The sequence below is a fragment of the Lissotriton vulgaris genome, chromosome 4_1 (genome assembly GCF_964263255.1).
Source record: "Lissotriton vulgaris chromosome 4_1, aLisVul1.2, whole genome shotgun sequence".
Taxonomy (NCBI): Eukaryota; Metazoa; Chordata; class Amphibia; order Caudata; family Salamandridae; genus Lissotriton; species Lissotriton vulgaris.
The window spans coordinates 1038804916-1038823157 of NC_141691.1; the positions used below are offsets into that span (position 1 = coordinate 1038804916).

The 18242-nt window shown below is 45.4% G+C and overlaps 1 protein-coding gene across 1 annotated transcript in view; it reads left to right on the top strand.

The window, feature by feature from the left end:
* Nucleotides 1-18242, top strand: part of FASTKD3 (FAST kinase domains 3) — a 121426-nt gene that overhangs the window by 36045 nt on the left and 67139 nt on the right. The window contains exons 4-5 of the mRNA XM_086965277.1: nucleotides 3981-4155; nucleotides 9635-9704. Coding sequence (XP_086821403.1) covers nucleotides 3981-4155; nucleotides 9635-9704 — 245 coding nt within the window. The remainder of the gene's footprint in view (nucleotides 1-3980; nucleotides 4156-9634; nucleotides 9705-18242) is intronic.

An 18242-nucleotide genomic window follows, 5' to 3' on the forward strand; every position in this document is an offset into this window, starting at 1 on the left:
TTTTATGTCCGATTTTTAAAAAGTATAAGATTAGGCACAGAATGCAAGCTGTTAACCTTTTGGTGGAAATGGGGAATTAAGATATAGCTTGTGCCTTGGGGAAATATATGAATAAAGTCAAGGTGTTCCTCAAGTGTGCAGAGTAAGCACTAAAAATGCTCCCCCTTAACATCACATGAAGGTGGAACTATCAAAGGATAAGAGTAGTACGTGCTGCATTCTGAAGGAGTTTATGTATAGGTACGAATTAAGTGATTTTAATAACATAAATGCTATAATACTCCGATTTAAAAAAAAAAGAAAGTTAAACTATATGTATTTTAAGGTGTAATATGTTGTTTCATACCGCCGTGTTACGTTTTGTGTTCTTTCTTTTTATCAAAATAAGAGGTAAAATGTACTTTTATGGTTGTAACAAACCAAACAAAGTTTTATGAGACTGAAACTGAGACTGGGTTCCAGAAAATATATATCATTTGCACAAAACCCCAAAATGATTTGTTTTGATGTTTTTAAAATACTTGTTCCAACACATTTCAGAATTACAAAAAAGTGCTTTCCTAACCACTAATGTATTTTGAAATATCTCAACTGTTTGTACCGTTCATTTACAAGCTACTTAAATGGTGTGTGCTAAAAAAAACTGCCATTTTACAAATTTTCATTTTACGCTCCCTGTACTCCAGCCATTGTCAGACAGTTCCCTTTACAAAATCCTCTAACTCTGCAATCAGAGAAATAAAGGTAAAAACAAATGTCCAGGATAAAATAAGCAGCAATTTGTAACCAGGCATAAACTACAATTTGACTTCTGATTTTGAAGCACAGCAAATGTAACAAGATAAAAACAAAATGTAAAGGCCTCTTTATTGCTCCTTCACTTTCTCACTGAACAGAACATCTGTTCTTTGCCCGCTCAATCTCTCTCGATAGAGGCCAGTAGACCCTAAAAATAGCTTGCCTTGATAAATACTGACTTCTCATAGAGAGTGGGCAACTTATTTGTTAATGCTTAGTATTGTAGTTGCCAAGGTTCCTGTTGGAATAAGGGTTTGTCCTGTTTTGTCTGTGATAACAGTGGACCAAGTGCACTATCATTAGGGATTATTTCATCTTTATTCCAGGATGTGTTTGGGTAATTAGAGGCATTTAGGTATAAATAACAGTGCGTGTTTAAATCCTTCAACATCATCGTTGAGGGGTGAAGGTGAGATTTGAATTGAAAATCATTAGTTGATCACTTGCTTGCAGTGCTGTTCCTGAGGATGGCCTACGTTTGTGGGCCATTTGAGAGATGACAAAATGGATTTTGTTGGTTAGTAAATAACACGTTTCTTTATGCCACAAACTAACTCGGTTTATGTTGCAAACTTCTACTCTTTCAAAGGGAGGCATCATCTGCCCTTTTAACATTTACTCAAATGCTTTTTTCACTTTAATTGAGAATCACTATGCCAGATGAGACTTAAACATTTGGTGAACGGAATAATGCATCGCATGTCTCACAAACAAGCTGAATGTATAAGTTGCACTTAACCAGAAAGGTGAATCGGCATGCCTCAATTCCTCTTGAGGTACCTTCACTTACACCTCTTGTTGGATGACTCTGTTAATTTCTCATCCTGAGGAATCAAATTAGTTCTCTACCCATTTTGTGATTGTTTTTTTAAACGGTTTGGCCGAATGCTAAATTAAAGAACAGCTTGTTTCTTATGTTGTAACATGAAGTGGTCAAAAGATGAGATTAAGTATCTGGGAATTAAGTTTTCTTCCATTGTACACAAAGTTGATGTCTCAAACTAACTCCTGGTGATCAAAAAGTTATAGGAATACTAAAATTGTCCTTGTGACGTAATATCATTGACCGTGTATATTGAAACATTCTTTGTATGTTTTGACCATGCTTCTCTTTCTGTTGAATATATGTTTTTTTTTACCTCTTTATGTTTTTTGCCAGGGTGAGGTGAAGTGGGGCAAAAAAAGTTGTGCTGCAGTGGGTTTCTGCCTAAGAATTTTGGAGCAGTATCCGAGCACTTTTCCTCTCCCTTCTACTAGTTTGCGGCTTAAAGAGATTTTTACCCTGATGTTCCCCAGGTGGTGTGTGTTACAATGGTGTACCTTGGCCAAGTACAGTTCTTATCAACCCCTAACTAAAAACTCCTTTGGCCCAACCTTTACTGTACCAAAGAACCTTCAATTAGAGTCTTAAGCTTGCTCAACACCTGGAGCTCAGTGTCCCATACTCCATTTACCACTCTGCATGATTTGTGGTTTTGAGCTTTCAACATTTTCAGATAGCATGTGTAAAAAAATAGCAATTATTTGCACTATCAGTAACGGCATTAGGATGTCGCCAATTATGACATTAGCACCTGTGTGTGTGTGAGCATTGTGATTGGTCGGCGCTCAGACAGTGACAGGGAGCCTGTGCTTGTTCCTCATGTGCACAGCTTGGTGTGGAACATGCAAAGTGCGCATGACTGGCCAGCCCAAGACAGCCGCCCAAGCAGTCATGCCCACTTGAAGTGTGTAAACCACTCTTCCCCCTGTGCCACCTACCGCCCTGCCATAATACATACCCGTGGTGAAAAATAAAATGAAAATAACAAGGTTATCATTTTATTTTTACTTTCTCTTACTCTGAGAGCAGTGGGGCGATGCTCCTCCGCCTTAGCAGAGGTACCGACCCTGACTGGTACTCATGTAGAGCGCTCGACCTTGAGGTCGAGTTCGTCCTGCATTTAAAAACTGCAGAAAATATGCATGCGCACCTTCTAGAGCCGATACCTAAAAAGTGGTGGAATCAATGCTTAACCCCTTCGGGGCTGATGACGAGCTGGGCTCGTCATGGCGTAGCCTCCTCGCACGCTGATGCCGAGCCCAGCTCGTCATGAATAATGGGATTTAGAAAATCTGAGCGTGCGAGCGGAATTCCGCTCGCACGCATGTGGTTAAATTAATCTCGACCACTGATAAATCACTGAGGCCTCATCCCAGTCTATTGTTATCTTGCACACCATGGCACCTCATTTGGGACACAGCCATATGCAAATCAGTTTGGATCCTGCTCCAGTGTCTGAGGTCCTGGACTGTAAGGTAGGTTGCAACTTGTCTGACATCCAACAGTGCATCTACTTACCAGTTCATCCATGCACTCATCCAGACATCCATCTAGCTATTAGAATCACTCATTTATCTGTTCATGTACTGTTCTCTGTCTAACCTATGACTCATTCCTCCGCGCTTTCACCCATTCACCGACCAATTCACCAAGAAATGTAAAAGCACTTTAAATTATTAAAAGGGAAAAAGAAAACCCCATTGACGTTGTCAGTTGTTGTTATGCCTTCAAGGATGTTTTAACACAAGTACATATTTTAAAATGTTGTGCTGACACAGCAGTTAGCTCTCCACTCATAGTTTTGTAAAAATAATTATGAACACAAATTCTATAAAGCATGTGAACCTTTCCGCCACCACTACAAAAAAAGCACTAGGGGCTACTTTTGAATCTATGAACAATCAATAAACTGTTTTCAAGGGAAAAATGAGTTTCTAGCACAACTTGGTATTTCACAAAACCCTTTTTTTATTTTCTCATGTTAGTTAAGCTGTTAATCTATCATTCTTCTTCCTAACTCCTCCACGTCAGCAATATGTATGCATGTGTGGATCACACATGAGGTATTTGATGACAAACGGGTATGTGATAGAATTCTACTAGGTAGGTAGCAGAAAAACAATTATTTCCTAGTTGTGTAAATATGGAACGGCACCAGCATTCCATATGTATTCTGAGAAAGAAAATATACTTTATTAACAGTAGTTCATAACTTGTCATAATGTAAGGCAACTGTCTGTCAGACGTCAAAGCCAGCAAACTTTTTACCCCCATGTCTTGCTCGGAAACCTGTTTTAAAATATATTTTATGCTGCACTAACCAATTAGTTCAACCATGGTTTTTCTTTCAAAAAAATAGGCCCCCAAACTGCTTCAGAAGTATCGTGTGAAGTCCTTCCTGACACATGGCCGTTCCTTGGAGACTGGTGTGGATTTGCAACTTTATCATAAAGTGAAGGCTGGACTAATAGAACTTCTGGGAGCGCGAATGTATTTTGCTTCACATGTGCTGACTCCGTATTGCTATACATTAGGTATGAAATATTTTGCTTTCTTTAAAATGTAGTTAAAATATACTGTCATATTTATGTCAGTGGATCAGAGGTAAGGCCTGGTGATGAGAATAGTAAGTAAGTAAGTAATCTTTATTGCTCAGTTAATTAAAACCATTGCAAATATTAGTACATGGGAAAAGATAAAATTATAAAAGTATAAAATGACTATAGGTTCATGATGTTAATGGTCATTGCTGCAGAAATTTATACAGCTTTTCCACAAAACGTGAGTTAAAATCCGTAAGTCCCTTGTATTGCTTGAAGGAAAAGTCTTACACGGTAGCATTGGTCCCTTATATTCCTGCGGTGACTGTGTAGAAGGCATTGCCCCTGGGTTTTAAGCCTTGTTGTAATGTGCGACTTTAATTTGCTTCTTGATTTTTACTGCAGCTGGTGTCTGCCATCTGGCTTTCCTGTTTCTTTTCTGCTTTCTCTAGAAATTTTACGAAATGGCATGCTAATTGGATGTGTTGTGATGAGAATAGGATACATTTCATTTTAGAGCTTGCGCTTCTATTTTAAAAGGCCATTATTCAAAGCTCAAGCCAAGTTATATTTTTGGTGTAAGAAATTGGGTAGTTGTGAAAGGTTTGAGTTCTTAACAAGTAATAGGTCCACAGTTATCTTATTACTGGGAGCCAAGTACCCCATTATATCATTTGACTCTTTTAGGGTAGCGAAGCAGGGCAGCCCAAGGCATACTCAGGGAAAGTGTTGGGGGCTCCCATTTCGCGGGCACGCAGTAACAACACTCAGTACATTTTTCACTAGTCTGTGCTATATCTTTGAAAAAAGAAAAATATATTTATTACACACATATACAACTGAATACTATCTATTAGATTACAAATAGGTGCATCAGATAGATGGACATACCTTTGGTGACACCTTCATATCATAATGCATCTCTATCACAATACCCCTCACCTATATCAGATGAAACTGCACCAAATAAGGTGTTGCCCCTTTAAATAGGCAGGCATACTGGCATGGATGGGGAGTCACCACATTAATAACAGCTACCACGTTTGTAAGTGCCAGTGGAATTAATTAAAAGTGAAAACATTGTATTGTTCATAATAAGTCTGTCGGTATAAGATTGTAATTTAAATCTAGCAAACGTGTTCTAGTCTTATTTTTTCTTTTCACTGACTACATGCCTCATAATGTAGCCATAGGACTCAACCAAGGAGTCCCCACACTCTTTAGCCAAAAAACTAAATGTTTCTGCTGAGAACGCTTCGAAAGTAAAATAAATATTTACCACAGTTGTGAATGCTTCTCCCTGGTGAGATAGGGCAAGTTTCACCTTCTGGGGATGGGGTTGCTGTGTTCCTGGCAGCCACCCAGACATGGCAGGCATATATGGGTGGTGCTATGTATTTCAAGGGGCACTACAAGAAAAGGCAAATATGAAAAATAGCCCTCCCGCAATGCATCATGGTGCACTCCTAGCCCACAATCTATAAATACTAGATTAGCGGATTTGTCCGCTGTTGAGTTTTATTCTTGTCTTGCAGCGTGTGTCCGTTATTCCTTTATTCATTTTTTTAATACACACAGGTCCCTAGTTTGCGCCCGTCCAACTCCACTTTCCCCAGCCCCCCCCCATCTTATCTCATGTCTCTCCTTTTTGCAAGGGTATTTAACTTGGGCTCGAAATTTCTTCTCAGACTAGAAATAAACATGAAGAACGTCAAACAAGGGAAATTCTGGCAGGGGCATTGGCATGAGGGCATGATGGACGCAGGGTGTCAGCCCTACTGATGCTCTCCCAGATAGTCACACCTTTGTTGTTCCATGCCTCCTCGCTTTCGATGAAAGACGCCCCAGATGTTGATGTTTTATTCTGGTTGGAGCACTGCAGATAACACTTACTACCTGTTCTGTGCAACTAGAAGTACCCATACCACCATTTTTGCCTGCACAAAATGCGTTCTCCAGCTATCCATTTTGCAATGATCTGCAATTACATGTTTTTCCTTTTGCTGGTTAATGTTGTCATCTACCTTCAATGCAAGCTGTGTGCAACACTGACTTGGTCAGCGGTGGTGCAATATAGTCAAGTCAAAGGTAAAGAATTATGTTTATTTAGACCATTATGCCTTTAAACCCATAAAAACATCACCCTTAACAATAAAGTTAAAATGTGCTCAATTCATCATAACTTCCAATACAATTATCCAATTTCCATGAACTTTGTCCATAGTTTACTCTGTATTAAAACTGTAATACATATCACACATCTATAAAATGACAAACGTTTAAAAACTATAAAAATGCCTATTGTACAATATATTCATGAAACAATGTAGGACACATAAAGCTTTGTCGAAAAAGGAAACTATTTTACTTCCATCATATCTCTTTGCTTGTGCACTCGTAATGGTCTCATATTTAAAGAAAATCTGACGGAAAATCTGTTTCCGCAAGGCTAGCACTTTTGGGCAGTCCACTAAAATGTCTAAATTATCGCATTTTTTGCCCAGCCTACATGTACATTTAACATCGTATTGCCTCATTTCTGCTTTTACTTTCCTGTTAATCATACCAAAATGAACACCAATTCTCAATCTTAAAACCTCTGATCTAAGCCACTAATTCGGTAATATGTCCAAATAGGGGAACCAAATTTCTTTCTCCCAACCAGCTATCATAAATTTCACTGACTGTTTCTCAGATACTCTCTGTCTTCCATCTTAGACAATTCCTTTCCTAGAGTTCTGAGTTCGCTCTTTGTTACGTCTACTTGTAGGGTCTCTCGGTTGATTCTCACATCTAAATTTTCATAAACTAGATACAATTTCTTCCTGACCTCTTTTGCCCACTTTTGTTCACTAAGCTGGGCCTTGTTCTTGCACCACTGTGACACTTTTATGGCCTCTCCTATACCCCATCGTTTTCAAAATCTTAATAAGGCCACTTGTGCCTGAACATTCAAGGAAGTCATTCCCAGCTCTATTCTAATTGCGTGGACCATAGATGAGCCCGGTAGAGACATTAGGGATTTTTTTACATTGCTTTTCCTCTACATCCCAGCTGCTTTTGCCACTTAAGCTAAATACTTCTGCACCATATTGTAGTTGCAGTGATATCATAGCACTGTAGGCCTTTAACACTGGTCTGTGAGACATGCCCCCGTAGATATGATTACATTTTTCCAGCCCACACACAGATGTCAGGGCTTTGGCTTTTTGGGCCTGCAAATGCAAATGCCACTTTAGGGACCTATCAAACCGACCCCTAGGTATTTATACTCCTGCACAAACAATTTCAATGTAGATGTGCCCAGGTACCAATTGAACCTCTGGTCTCTCTTCCCAAAGCATAGAACCTTTGTCTTATTCATACTTACAGTTAAATGCTCTGCACCACAATATATACTAAATCTAACTTCCTCAGCAGACCCAGCTCTGTCTGGTCTAAAATTACTAGTTGTAAAGTAGAGGGAGGGACTCCTTACCTATTCTAAACAAAATGAGGTACTTAAGGTAAGTAAAACAGAGATTTTTCCTTGGATGCAACTAAGACTATTCACACATCATATGTTAGCGAGTCACAACAGTGTAGGAAGAGAGAGCAGAAAAAGTAGAAGCCCAAACAATCAACTTAAAAAGAGAATCACATAAATGAATCAGTACAAAGTTTATTAAAAATATTTAACAATAAAAAAGGAGGTTTTTATACATAAAATCATTTACATCTGTGCACAAAATACCTAATCAATAATTTAAAATTCAGAGTTCATGGCAACACACTGGAAACATTAATATACTGCCACTTTACTACACTCCCCGTGATAAAACATTAGACACTCCAATTTGTCATGAATTAAAACTTGTTCATATATGAAATAATATTGGCTGCAACCTGATACTCGTTCCTATATCCGTAGCTATAGGACCAGTCAAACATCGAATTGTGTTACAAGTTACTTCGATGCGTTTCGATGGCAATAACAGAATTAGACCATCTTTTTCAAGACTTTGATAGTTCTCTCGATGTCAGTTATCAGTTAAGGAAACATAGACCCTGTGTATAGAAAGAACAAATCAATTCTTCTGTACATACACCTGGTTTCTTCATTGATAATGTTATAATTAGCAGTTTCCTAACAGTAATAGCACTATTCCCCTATTGTTTTACACAACCTCTCAAATTCTTAAAATTAATAACATTTAAAAAAATTAGGCCTTTATAGCTTATTGTATGGGCATAATAGTATTGACACAAAAGATTTAGAAAAAAAGAGAAAAGACAGTCAAATAGAGGGTCAAAGAACAAGGGGATAATATATAGAAGATTAAAAGGACAATACAACAACTCACGTTTCTACCAGCAAACATCCCCTGGATTCTTGTTCGTTGTATCAAAGTGGACTTATGACCCTATCTCTTGGCCATTATGTATGAGACCTGCCATGTCCCCGAATCCTGTACACAAATGTTCAGCCCTATATTTATATCCATGAAGCTTATAGGGTCGTGGTGTAAAGGGAAATTACCTCTTTAGTTTTAATGGGCCAACATGTATAAATTCTGTAGTTCTAGGAATTATTTTTGGATTCCACACTATTCAGTCCCTCCCGGAGGGCTACCGCCTAGGAGAAAGCACTCTTTTTAAAGCATTTCACACTGATTATACATTTTAGTAGAATAGAGGGAATCAAAAGAAAAAATCATACCCTTTTCTTTCTATCCTTGTTAAATGTATCTATCACTCATACGAATAATGATATTATGGCATCCTGTAATCCTATATCTAAAAAATGTAACAAGATTACATTTTACCACGGATTTTATAAAACCTTATTATACAGCCTCTTCTATATTCAGTCCACTAAGAGGCCCTCTACCCCTATACCTACCAGGGAGATGATGCCAGATATTAAGTTCGATTAAAATCCACGAAGGGGACGAGACCTTCGGTCTTCATTCTCACTTTGCAAGCGCGTCCTTTTACACTCTGCCAATCATACGTTGGAGCCCTTCATCAATTGGGCCTATATAACGAGAAAGGGAACACGGGCAAAATATCCAAAGGTTATTTAACATCACCTTAACATTTGTGACTCGCTGGTTAACATATGATGTGCAAATAATTTGTTAGTCTTACTTGCATCCAAGGAAAAAATCTCTCTTTTACTTACTATAATTACTAGCTCATCAGCATAAAGTAGACAGGATACTTGTTTTCCATTCATTTTTGGGCTTGTATTTAATAAAGTAACAAATAGGACATGTATACAATGTATTCACTCATCGACTTTCTGCTTGATCAACTGGTGTTCTTAAGCCTCCGTGACACAACATAAAGTAAAGTATGCATTTACATTTAATAGTGTTCTGGCTAATTCTGGGGTGGGTTTGAGGCGTGTGTGCCAAGTTTTCGAAGTTACTTTTTTAAGTCTGGCTCATCCTTTGCCTATATGAAGTGAATGTGCATCCGTTTTCCTTAGATGCAGAGATTAAACTAGACGAAGAAGGCTTCGTGTTGCCTGCCACCCATCATGAAGATGCCCATAAAAGGTAAGGTATGTGAGTAGCATAGTTCTCTGTCCAACTTTTACTCGGAGTCCATGAAATTGTTGTGGTGAAGAGCTTTTTTTATCTCTTATCACGGTGTCTGTATATTCTATTGCATGGATGTTCCATCTATTGTTAAGCAGAATGTTTTCCCCATATGTTAAGTGCAAAACTGTGCAGGGTATTATATAGCACATTTTATTTCCATTTTATGTAGTACACTTTTTACGTACGCACATGTTTTCTGAGCTTCCTGAACTGCCACTTTGAAGTCAGAATATATGATCACGGCCCTGTCGAGCTGTATATTTTCTAGGTTTCTTTCCAGGTGTAAACCTGTGTCTGTCTATATAATAAAGAATTCTTGCTATTATTGAACTTTGATTTTGGGCTGGAAGAGGTTTATGGGGCCACATACTGGGGCCGTATCCCACAATAAATACCTCGGGCACAGACTCACTTCTAAAGATTGTACTTATCATCTGCTCCCCATTTTTTCCATATTTCTAATATGAGCGGTGAACATCTGCTGAGTTTTTCATTTCTGGCCTAAACAGCTGTGGGTCTTTTCCATTGTTAAATATGTTTCTTTTGACAGTCGTACAGTCCTCCATGTCAGAGATTCTCTGCACGACTGGTTCACGTCTAGATGAATGTCTATCAGTTCTCTCCATCATATGACCTGGAGTCAGAGTAAGAGAGTCATTGTTGTCAACAATGTTTGACTTGAGCACAATGTGTGTCCCCATACAAGACCACACATGTTTGTGTTGTCTACTAGGGGTGGTTTAGATTTCGACTTACAATTTGGGGATTTTTTAGGCCTTTTCTCCAGGCAGGTATGTGCCTGTGGAAGTCACTTGTGGATGTTATCCCTGGTTGATCATCATCTACACAGTAGGTGCCGGAGAGGTTCTAATATATGAGCTTTATCTGTTGTTGTTTTAGTTTATTTAACTCCCACTCTGTTAGAGTCTTCATATGCATTGGGTCTCTTACTGTTTTTTGCTGTCACTCTGTAGGCCAGGCACTCTGAACAACCCCTTGTGGGGGTGAGTACCATGCCCGCCCACTCCACCTTACGGCATCAAGGACCAGGGGCATCTTCCATGATAGTATAACCCAACTTTAGGGCTGCAACCTGATTTTAGCAGGGTGGCCTTCTTGCAGATCATTGGGACCAGACTCTGCATGGCGGCCAGTTCAGCCAGCCGCTCCGCGGAGCAGCAGCACAAGTATGCTCAGGGAGGCTAGCTTGATGACATTTCTCCAGGGGAGGCAAGTAAATCCAGGCCAGCCGGTGCTCACTTCGTCCACCAGGGGCCTTCCTGCACCGCTGATCAAACCATTTTGTTGTTGGATAGCCTAGTTATAAGTATGCAATGCAATGCAATGTAAGGCAGAGGAATGAAAGTTCTAGTAAATCAGATCAATTGTATTATGGACAAATGTGCAAAATCATCATTCAGTTCTGACCTGTCTTGGTCGTTGGGATGCATTTCGCTTTTGGAAACATTCTTGGTCTATTTTAGACTCCAGATATATACTGATTTTTTTTTTCGTTGGCCTGGATGACATCCCCGCCAACAGGAGGCGTCCCTCGTGTGGTCCATTTCGTGCAACCTCTCGGGTGTATAGTACCAGTATGTCACTAATTTAGTGAAGGTGTCTGTCAGCCCCATATGGTAAGCTGAGTGCCTTGCTCGATAGTAAATTCCCTCCCATTCCTTGTTACTTAACACCCGTCCCAGCTCCCTCTCCCAGCGGGCCCTACCTGAGTTATACATGTGGGAGAACTGATCTAGTAGCATGCGGTATAAGTCCGAAATGAGCCGTTTGTCCGCCGTCCGCGCAATTAGCCAATACTCATAAGAACTGAGCTTCCGATCCGCTCCTTCCCTAACCTGGGCGTTGAGCGCCCAGTGACGCACTTGCAAATAACGAAGCTGTTCCGTCTCCGGCAGGCCATATTCCTGTCTCGAAGGGAGCTATCCCCTCCCCTGTATATGGGCTGAACAGAAATCTACACCCCGCAGGGTGCCACAGGGCGGAAGCCTGAGTGTCTCGACCCGGGCCGAAGTCTGGGTTCTCTATCAACGGCGTACGTGGCGATGGAAATGTTGTCAGATCCTGCTTCGTGCTGGTCGGGTCCCAAACTTCCAAGGGGACTCTTGTGATAAATGAGGCATACAAGTTGGGAGGTTGGTGCTCGTTGCGGAAGAAAGAGACCTCCTGTAACGGGCGGCCCGCTACTGCCTGGTCCTGAAAGAGCCAGTGTTTTTCTGACTCCCACCTGCTCCACTCCACCAAGGTCCGGAGTTTAACCGCTTGATAATACAGCGTCAGATCCGGGAGACCCAAGCCACCCTTCTCCGGTGGCAACATGGGTAGCCTAAGCTTCATTCTTGGACGTTTACCGTTCCATATGAATTGGGAGAGCTCCGACTGTGTTTGGCGGATCCAACCCTCGGGGGGACGGAGCGGGGTGACGCAAAATATGTACAGGATTTGCGGAAGAATGGTCATTTTTATGGCAGCTACTCTGCCCAGCCAAGACACCAGGAGATGCCGCCATCTGCCCAATTCCGTATGAAGTGTCTAACGAAGCCTGGCGTAATTGATACGCACTGTATCCTGCAGTGTGGCCGCCAACTGAATTTCCAGGTACGGGATAGCCTCTGACGCCCATCGTAAGGGAAAGTGCTCCTGCAGGTAGGCCTGTGTGTGCCCCTCAAGCGAAAGGTCCAGCGCCACCGACTTCGTCATATTAACCTTAAAGCCAGCCGCACCAGCAAACATTTCTATGATCTCCGTACAGGCCGGCAGGGAAGTGCTGGGGGAGGCTAGGGAGAGAAGGACATCGTCTGCGTATAAGCTAATCGTGTGCACATACACACCAAACTTGATCCCCTTTACCCTCAGATCTGTTCTCATTGCCTGAGCCAACGGCTCCATATAAAGCGCAAATAGCAGGGGCGATAGCGGGCACCCCTGCCGCGTCCCCCGTTCAATGGGAAAACTGGGTGAGGATCATCCGTTAAATCTTACTGTCGCCGTGGGAAAAGTGTAACAATTCAGGACCTAGGTTTGAAACTTCACTCCTATCCCCGCTTTTATCAGGACTTGTTCCAGATATGGCCAGTGGACCCGGTCGAACGCTTTTTCGGCGTCAATTGCGAGCATCATGTATTCCCCCGACGTCCACATGGCCTTCTCTATCAGGTGTAGAGCCCTCTTAGTGTTGTCGACCGTTTGTCGCTCCGGGATAAACCCCGCCTGATCCAGCTCGATCAGTCCCTGCATGAGCGGTGCCAGCCGCGCAGCTAGGATGCTAGTGTAGATCTTGAGATCAACGTTAAGGAGAGATATGGGGCGGTAGGCTCCGCACTGTGTGCGATCCTTCCCTGGTTTAGGTATGACCGATATACTGGCGTCTAATAAGTCACGCAGGATTGCGCCGGACTCCTCGAATGAGTTAAAGAGGGCAGTCAATAGCGGTGCTATCTGAGGACAGAATGTTTTGTAGAAAATTGCAGTAAAACCGTCCGCCCCGGAGCTTTGGCCAATTTGAGGCGCGAGATCGCCGAAATTACCTCCTCGGGACGAATCCTGCTATCCAGGTGCTCTGCTTGGTCTTTAAAAAGGCAAAAACCACAGGAAGGAGGAACGGACTCTAGAAAAGCCTCGCCGTCGGCGGGATCAAACCGCGCCCCTGCATAAAGGGAAGTATAAAAGTCGCTAAAGGCCCTTGCTATGTCGCCGTCGTCGGTGACCCGCTCCCAGTCCCGTGTAACAATCTCTTGCACCCTGTGTCGCTGTTGAGTTTCCCGGAGTGCACACCCCAGCAGGCGCCCGCACCTGTCCCCCCCCCCCCCCCTCCCCCCAGTGTAGTACATGTGCCGTATACTCAGGGCGGCGAATTCCGCCCTATCTTGATCTAAGGTGGCTAGCAGCTGTCTTGTTTGGCGAAGCTGCCTCCACACCCGAGGCGCGCCAGTCCTTTGGTGCATCTGTTCTAGCTCTCTTGTCCGCAATGTGAGTTCCTCACATTTGCGTGCCCTCTCTGAGTTTTCCGCCGCGGAGACTGCGATAAACTCACCGCGCAATACAGCCTTAAGTGTCGCCCAGTGTGTAGCTAGAGAGGTGTCCGAGGTGTGGTTATGTGATAAGTAGTCTGTAATGGCCCCTTTGATTTTCTCTACAGTATCCTTACGGTGAAGCAACGTGTCGCGCAACCTCCAGCATCGCGCTGCTCTAGTCACAGGTGGGAAGGAGAACACCACCGACAATGGTGCATGGTCAGAGAGCGCCGCAGCACCAATCTCCACATCTGTCGCAAGCGCCTTAAGGGATGTGGAGGATAAAAAGTAGCCCAACCTGGCATAGGTTTTATGGGCATTAGAGTTATAGGAATATTCCTTGACTCCTGGATGAAAACTGCGCCAGAGATCAACCATCCCCATCTCCTTCAATCTAGCCAACCCCCCCTCCCCCCCCCCCCGGATAAGGTTCCTGCCTGTGTGGAGTGCTGCCCTGATCTGGCCTATCAGGTGTCGCAGCGCCTGGTGGAAAAATCTCTCCTGACCCTCGTTAGGTGCATAGACTGTGCTGAGTGTTAAGGTAATGTCCCCTAGGGAAATGCTGTAGGAGAGCAGTCTCCCTTGTATTTCGGTCACTTTCCGCACCACCCTCCCCCTGAAGTGCTGGGCCACCAATATCGCCACCCCCGCCGTCTTAGTGGGGCCTGAGGAGAAGAACTGGATCGGTAAACTGCAAGATTTCATCCTAAGGCAGTCCTTGGTCAACAGATGCGTTTCCTGGAGAAGACAAATATCTGCCTTTGAGTTCTCCAGGAACGAAAGGACTGCCCTCCGCTTCACGGGATTGTTTAGGCCTCGGACATTCAAGGTGAGGAGACGTAATTCAGTCGCTGGCATAACTAACCACTAACCCTGAACCCTCTCTGTCCCAGCGCAGTAACGCTCCTATGACACACCTAGCTCCAAGGTATTGACCACTCTGCCGAAGGACACCCCCCCCCCCGCCATCGGTCATACATCAGGAACTCATCCCTCCACACACACACAAGCATTCGTGGACCTGGAACCCCCCCCCCCCACCCCACCCCAACAAATCTCAAATCTACTCCTAACAACTCTTGGCAAAGAAAGAATAATTCCCCCCCAACTGTAAAGACTTAAGCAACAACATTGTCTATCATCCTGAGGTGATTGGTAGAAAGCAACACTGGGGTAGTCCGTCAGATCGGAGAATACCCTCCCTCCCGCCGACAGCATACTACATAGTGAACATAACACGCAGCCATGATTACTCTTCTCAAAACTCAGCTAGGGTGGGACGCCTCGGCGCCCGTTGACACTGCTCCACTGCTGCCCGCTGGCCATCTTTGATCTCTGCTGCTGGTGGTTTCCGTACCCGACGTCTTCTAGTCTGTTGCCGCCAACGAGGTATACCATCATCCGTCTCCGTTGTGGGTCCCTCCATCTCTTCTGACTCAGCAGGCGGGTCCAGACCTAATAGCCGGCACGCCTCTGTCAAGGACCAAAGTTGGTGCAGTTTATTGTCCTTTTTGAAGATCAAACAGAAGGGATGACCCCAATTGTAGGAGATGTTTTGTTGCTGAAAAAATGTCGTGACGGGCCTGAAACACCGCCGTTTCTGCAGGGTGAGAGCGGACAGATCTTGGTGTAAAACAGGGGCTTGCCCCTGAAAGGATAGGGGATGCTTCTGCCGCGCCTTCATCAAAATCTCTTCTTTAGTGCGAAAGTCCTGCATACACGCAAGGATGTCGGGTGGAGGGGCCGAGGAAGGGCGCTGGGGACCCACTCTGTGTACGGGGTCTATCCGTATGTCCGTGTCTGCTGGGCATCCTAGGATGTGGCGAAATAGAGCGCTGGTGACGCCGAATAGGTCCCTGGTGTCTTCGGATATCGTAACACCCAGAATGTGGACGTTGTGGCGACGGAACGGTTCTCCAAGTCTTCCATATGTGATTGCAGGTCCATCTGCTGAACATGAATCCGGACTATTTCCTGACGTAGCGCCTCCAACTCTGTGTCCCGGGCATCGCTCTTGGTCTCCAGGTCAGCCACTTGTTCCCCTATGCCATCCACGTCCCTGTGGACGTCTTTGATCTCATCCGCAAACTCCTTTGGAGGGCGTGAATGTCTTTCCGCAGAGCGGTAAAAAGCGACTCAAGGAACGCTTTAGTGATCGGTTCCGTACCATCCGCCCGTTCCGCCACTGTTGGTGACTTGTTCGCCGCCATATCCTTGGCCTGTTGATTCGATTGGGCCTTAGCAAAAAGGTCCTTGACCGTCTTTTCTTTCTTCACCCTCGTGGTGGACATCTCCGGACTCCGATGGGACCGTGCACGGTGACGGGCCCCCCGCAGCTCAGGCTCACTAGCTACGGCGGTCTGCCTCCTCCGCCTCATCAGTCACAATCTTGCCGAAAGGACCCTCGCTACCAATCGGCCAGCAGGCTCCTACGGTGTTCCACCAAGCTCAGATGGGAACGATCCCGCTGTTAAGCCGCTCTGCTACAGCGATATAGTGCCCAGTCTTAGTTTCTCACTTCACACTGCTCAGTCCGCCAGGGATGACACCCTCCGCTCTGTGCCACTGCCATTCCCTTGGGGCCCCTCGCTCACCCACGCCAGCTCAGCGGGCCCGCACATCCATACTCCGCAGCCCGGGTCGGCCGATGCTCTATTCAACCACCACTATCTCCTGGCAGCCCAAATCCCTCGCGTTTAGGCCCCGTTGTCTGTGCCTTCCACTGCGCTTCGAGGGGGACAGCCCCCGCTCACCTCGCTCTCACTGGGGCTTCCTCATTGCAGCCGCGTTGCGGGGTTCCTCTGGGAGGCAGCCGCCAGGGGCTCCGGGATCGGGGGTCACAGCGCTGCGGGAAGATCCCTCCGTCAGGACTCCCACCACCCTGATGCCTGCCAGTCAATCTCAGCTGCCGGGGAACCACGAGGACCGGCAATCTGCGCCCCTCCGATGTCCACACCAACCCTCCTGAAGCGGTAGTCCGCCGCACTTGGAGGCCGTCGCTGCCGCGACCCCACAGGCCCAGTCCCAAAATGGCGGCTCACCTCGTATCTTCACCTGGCTGGCCCGGACTTATATCTTACGTCCTCTGGCTTTCAGGGCAACCGCCATCACCAGCCGCCAAACTAGCAGCCTCCTTCTGCACGGTGCTTCCGCAGCTGCTCCGATGTATCCTCAGGGCCTCCTGCCTCTCGCCCCTCTCGCTGCATCCGCCTACACACCCAAGATGGCGGGGGGCCGGGGTGCTGCCTCCTCTTCCGCAATAGCCGAACGGGATGCCACTCGCTGCTCCTCTGTTCGCCTTCGAGCGGTTCACCGCTCCCTCTGCTGGTCCGTCCCCCGGTCAGGCGCCAGACTGCTCGCACCTCTCTGCACGCCGTCCGCCGGGCTTTCCGCTGGTGTCGGCCTCCGCTCCGAGTCGGCCGCCGGCCTGAGGTGCCAACCCCCGCTGGCTCGGTATCTACCGGCCGCCTGCTGTTCCTCATGTCCTCGGGGGTACTCCCTACCAGTACCGGGAGCCGACTGCTGCTATTTTGGCCGTGGGCCCGTGCTGAAGAAAACTGTCGGCGGGAGCTCCAGTAAGATGCGTCCGATAATGCCGCCATCTTGGCCACGCCCCTTTCCTTTTCCTTTGACATATTGGTGGATAGGTTTACAGGTACTTCTGTGCCCTTATGCTCTGGTGTCTCCAGGAGGGGGCCTAACTTCCACCCGCCTCCCCCATGTCCCCTCATTCCCCTTTATTACTAGGGTTCTGGGCCCTCTGCTTCCTCTCGGATGGGGTCTTTGGCTGTGCCTCTGCCCTTTGTTCCTTATGAGGGTTGTCACACTCTGTGATGGGGCTGTCTTGTAGTTTTGCCATTCCTGGTTTGTCCCGGACTGGTTCCCCTTCATTGTTTGTGGCTGGGGTCATAGTCCTGGTTCATGTTATCATGACATTTTTTACATACGTTTTTTGTCTCCAAGGGGGGCTATCTCCGTACTGGCAAGGTTGCTGCTCAGGGCTGGACTCTGTGCTTTATTTTATTTCCCTGCCTTTGGGTACTGCAGTGCCTGGCACTGTTCTTTATGGTGTTGTTCCACACCATTTCTTTTTACACTTTTTCTGCTGTTTCGCACACTGTTCTTATACTCTCACAATTTTGCCTGCTGGCTCCGCGGTGTGGCGCGGATAAGTACTCAGCAGAAATTTGACGTAGGCGCGCCGGGTTGGGACTTATGTGACCTCGCTGATGTCACGTATGCGGACAACGCCTGGGCGGGTTGCGTGGTGTCATTCCCCCGGCGTGCAGGGATGCTGTGGCAAAACGTTTTCCGAATCCAATCTCACGTCTGGTGGCTACACAATCCGGGGCTACTGCATTTTTTATCTAATGAATTACTTTCCTGGCATGCACCATACGTGGTGTGTGGGGATCTCAATCTTGATCTAGAGGGGCCAGAAACCGGTCCTAGGATGCTTGAG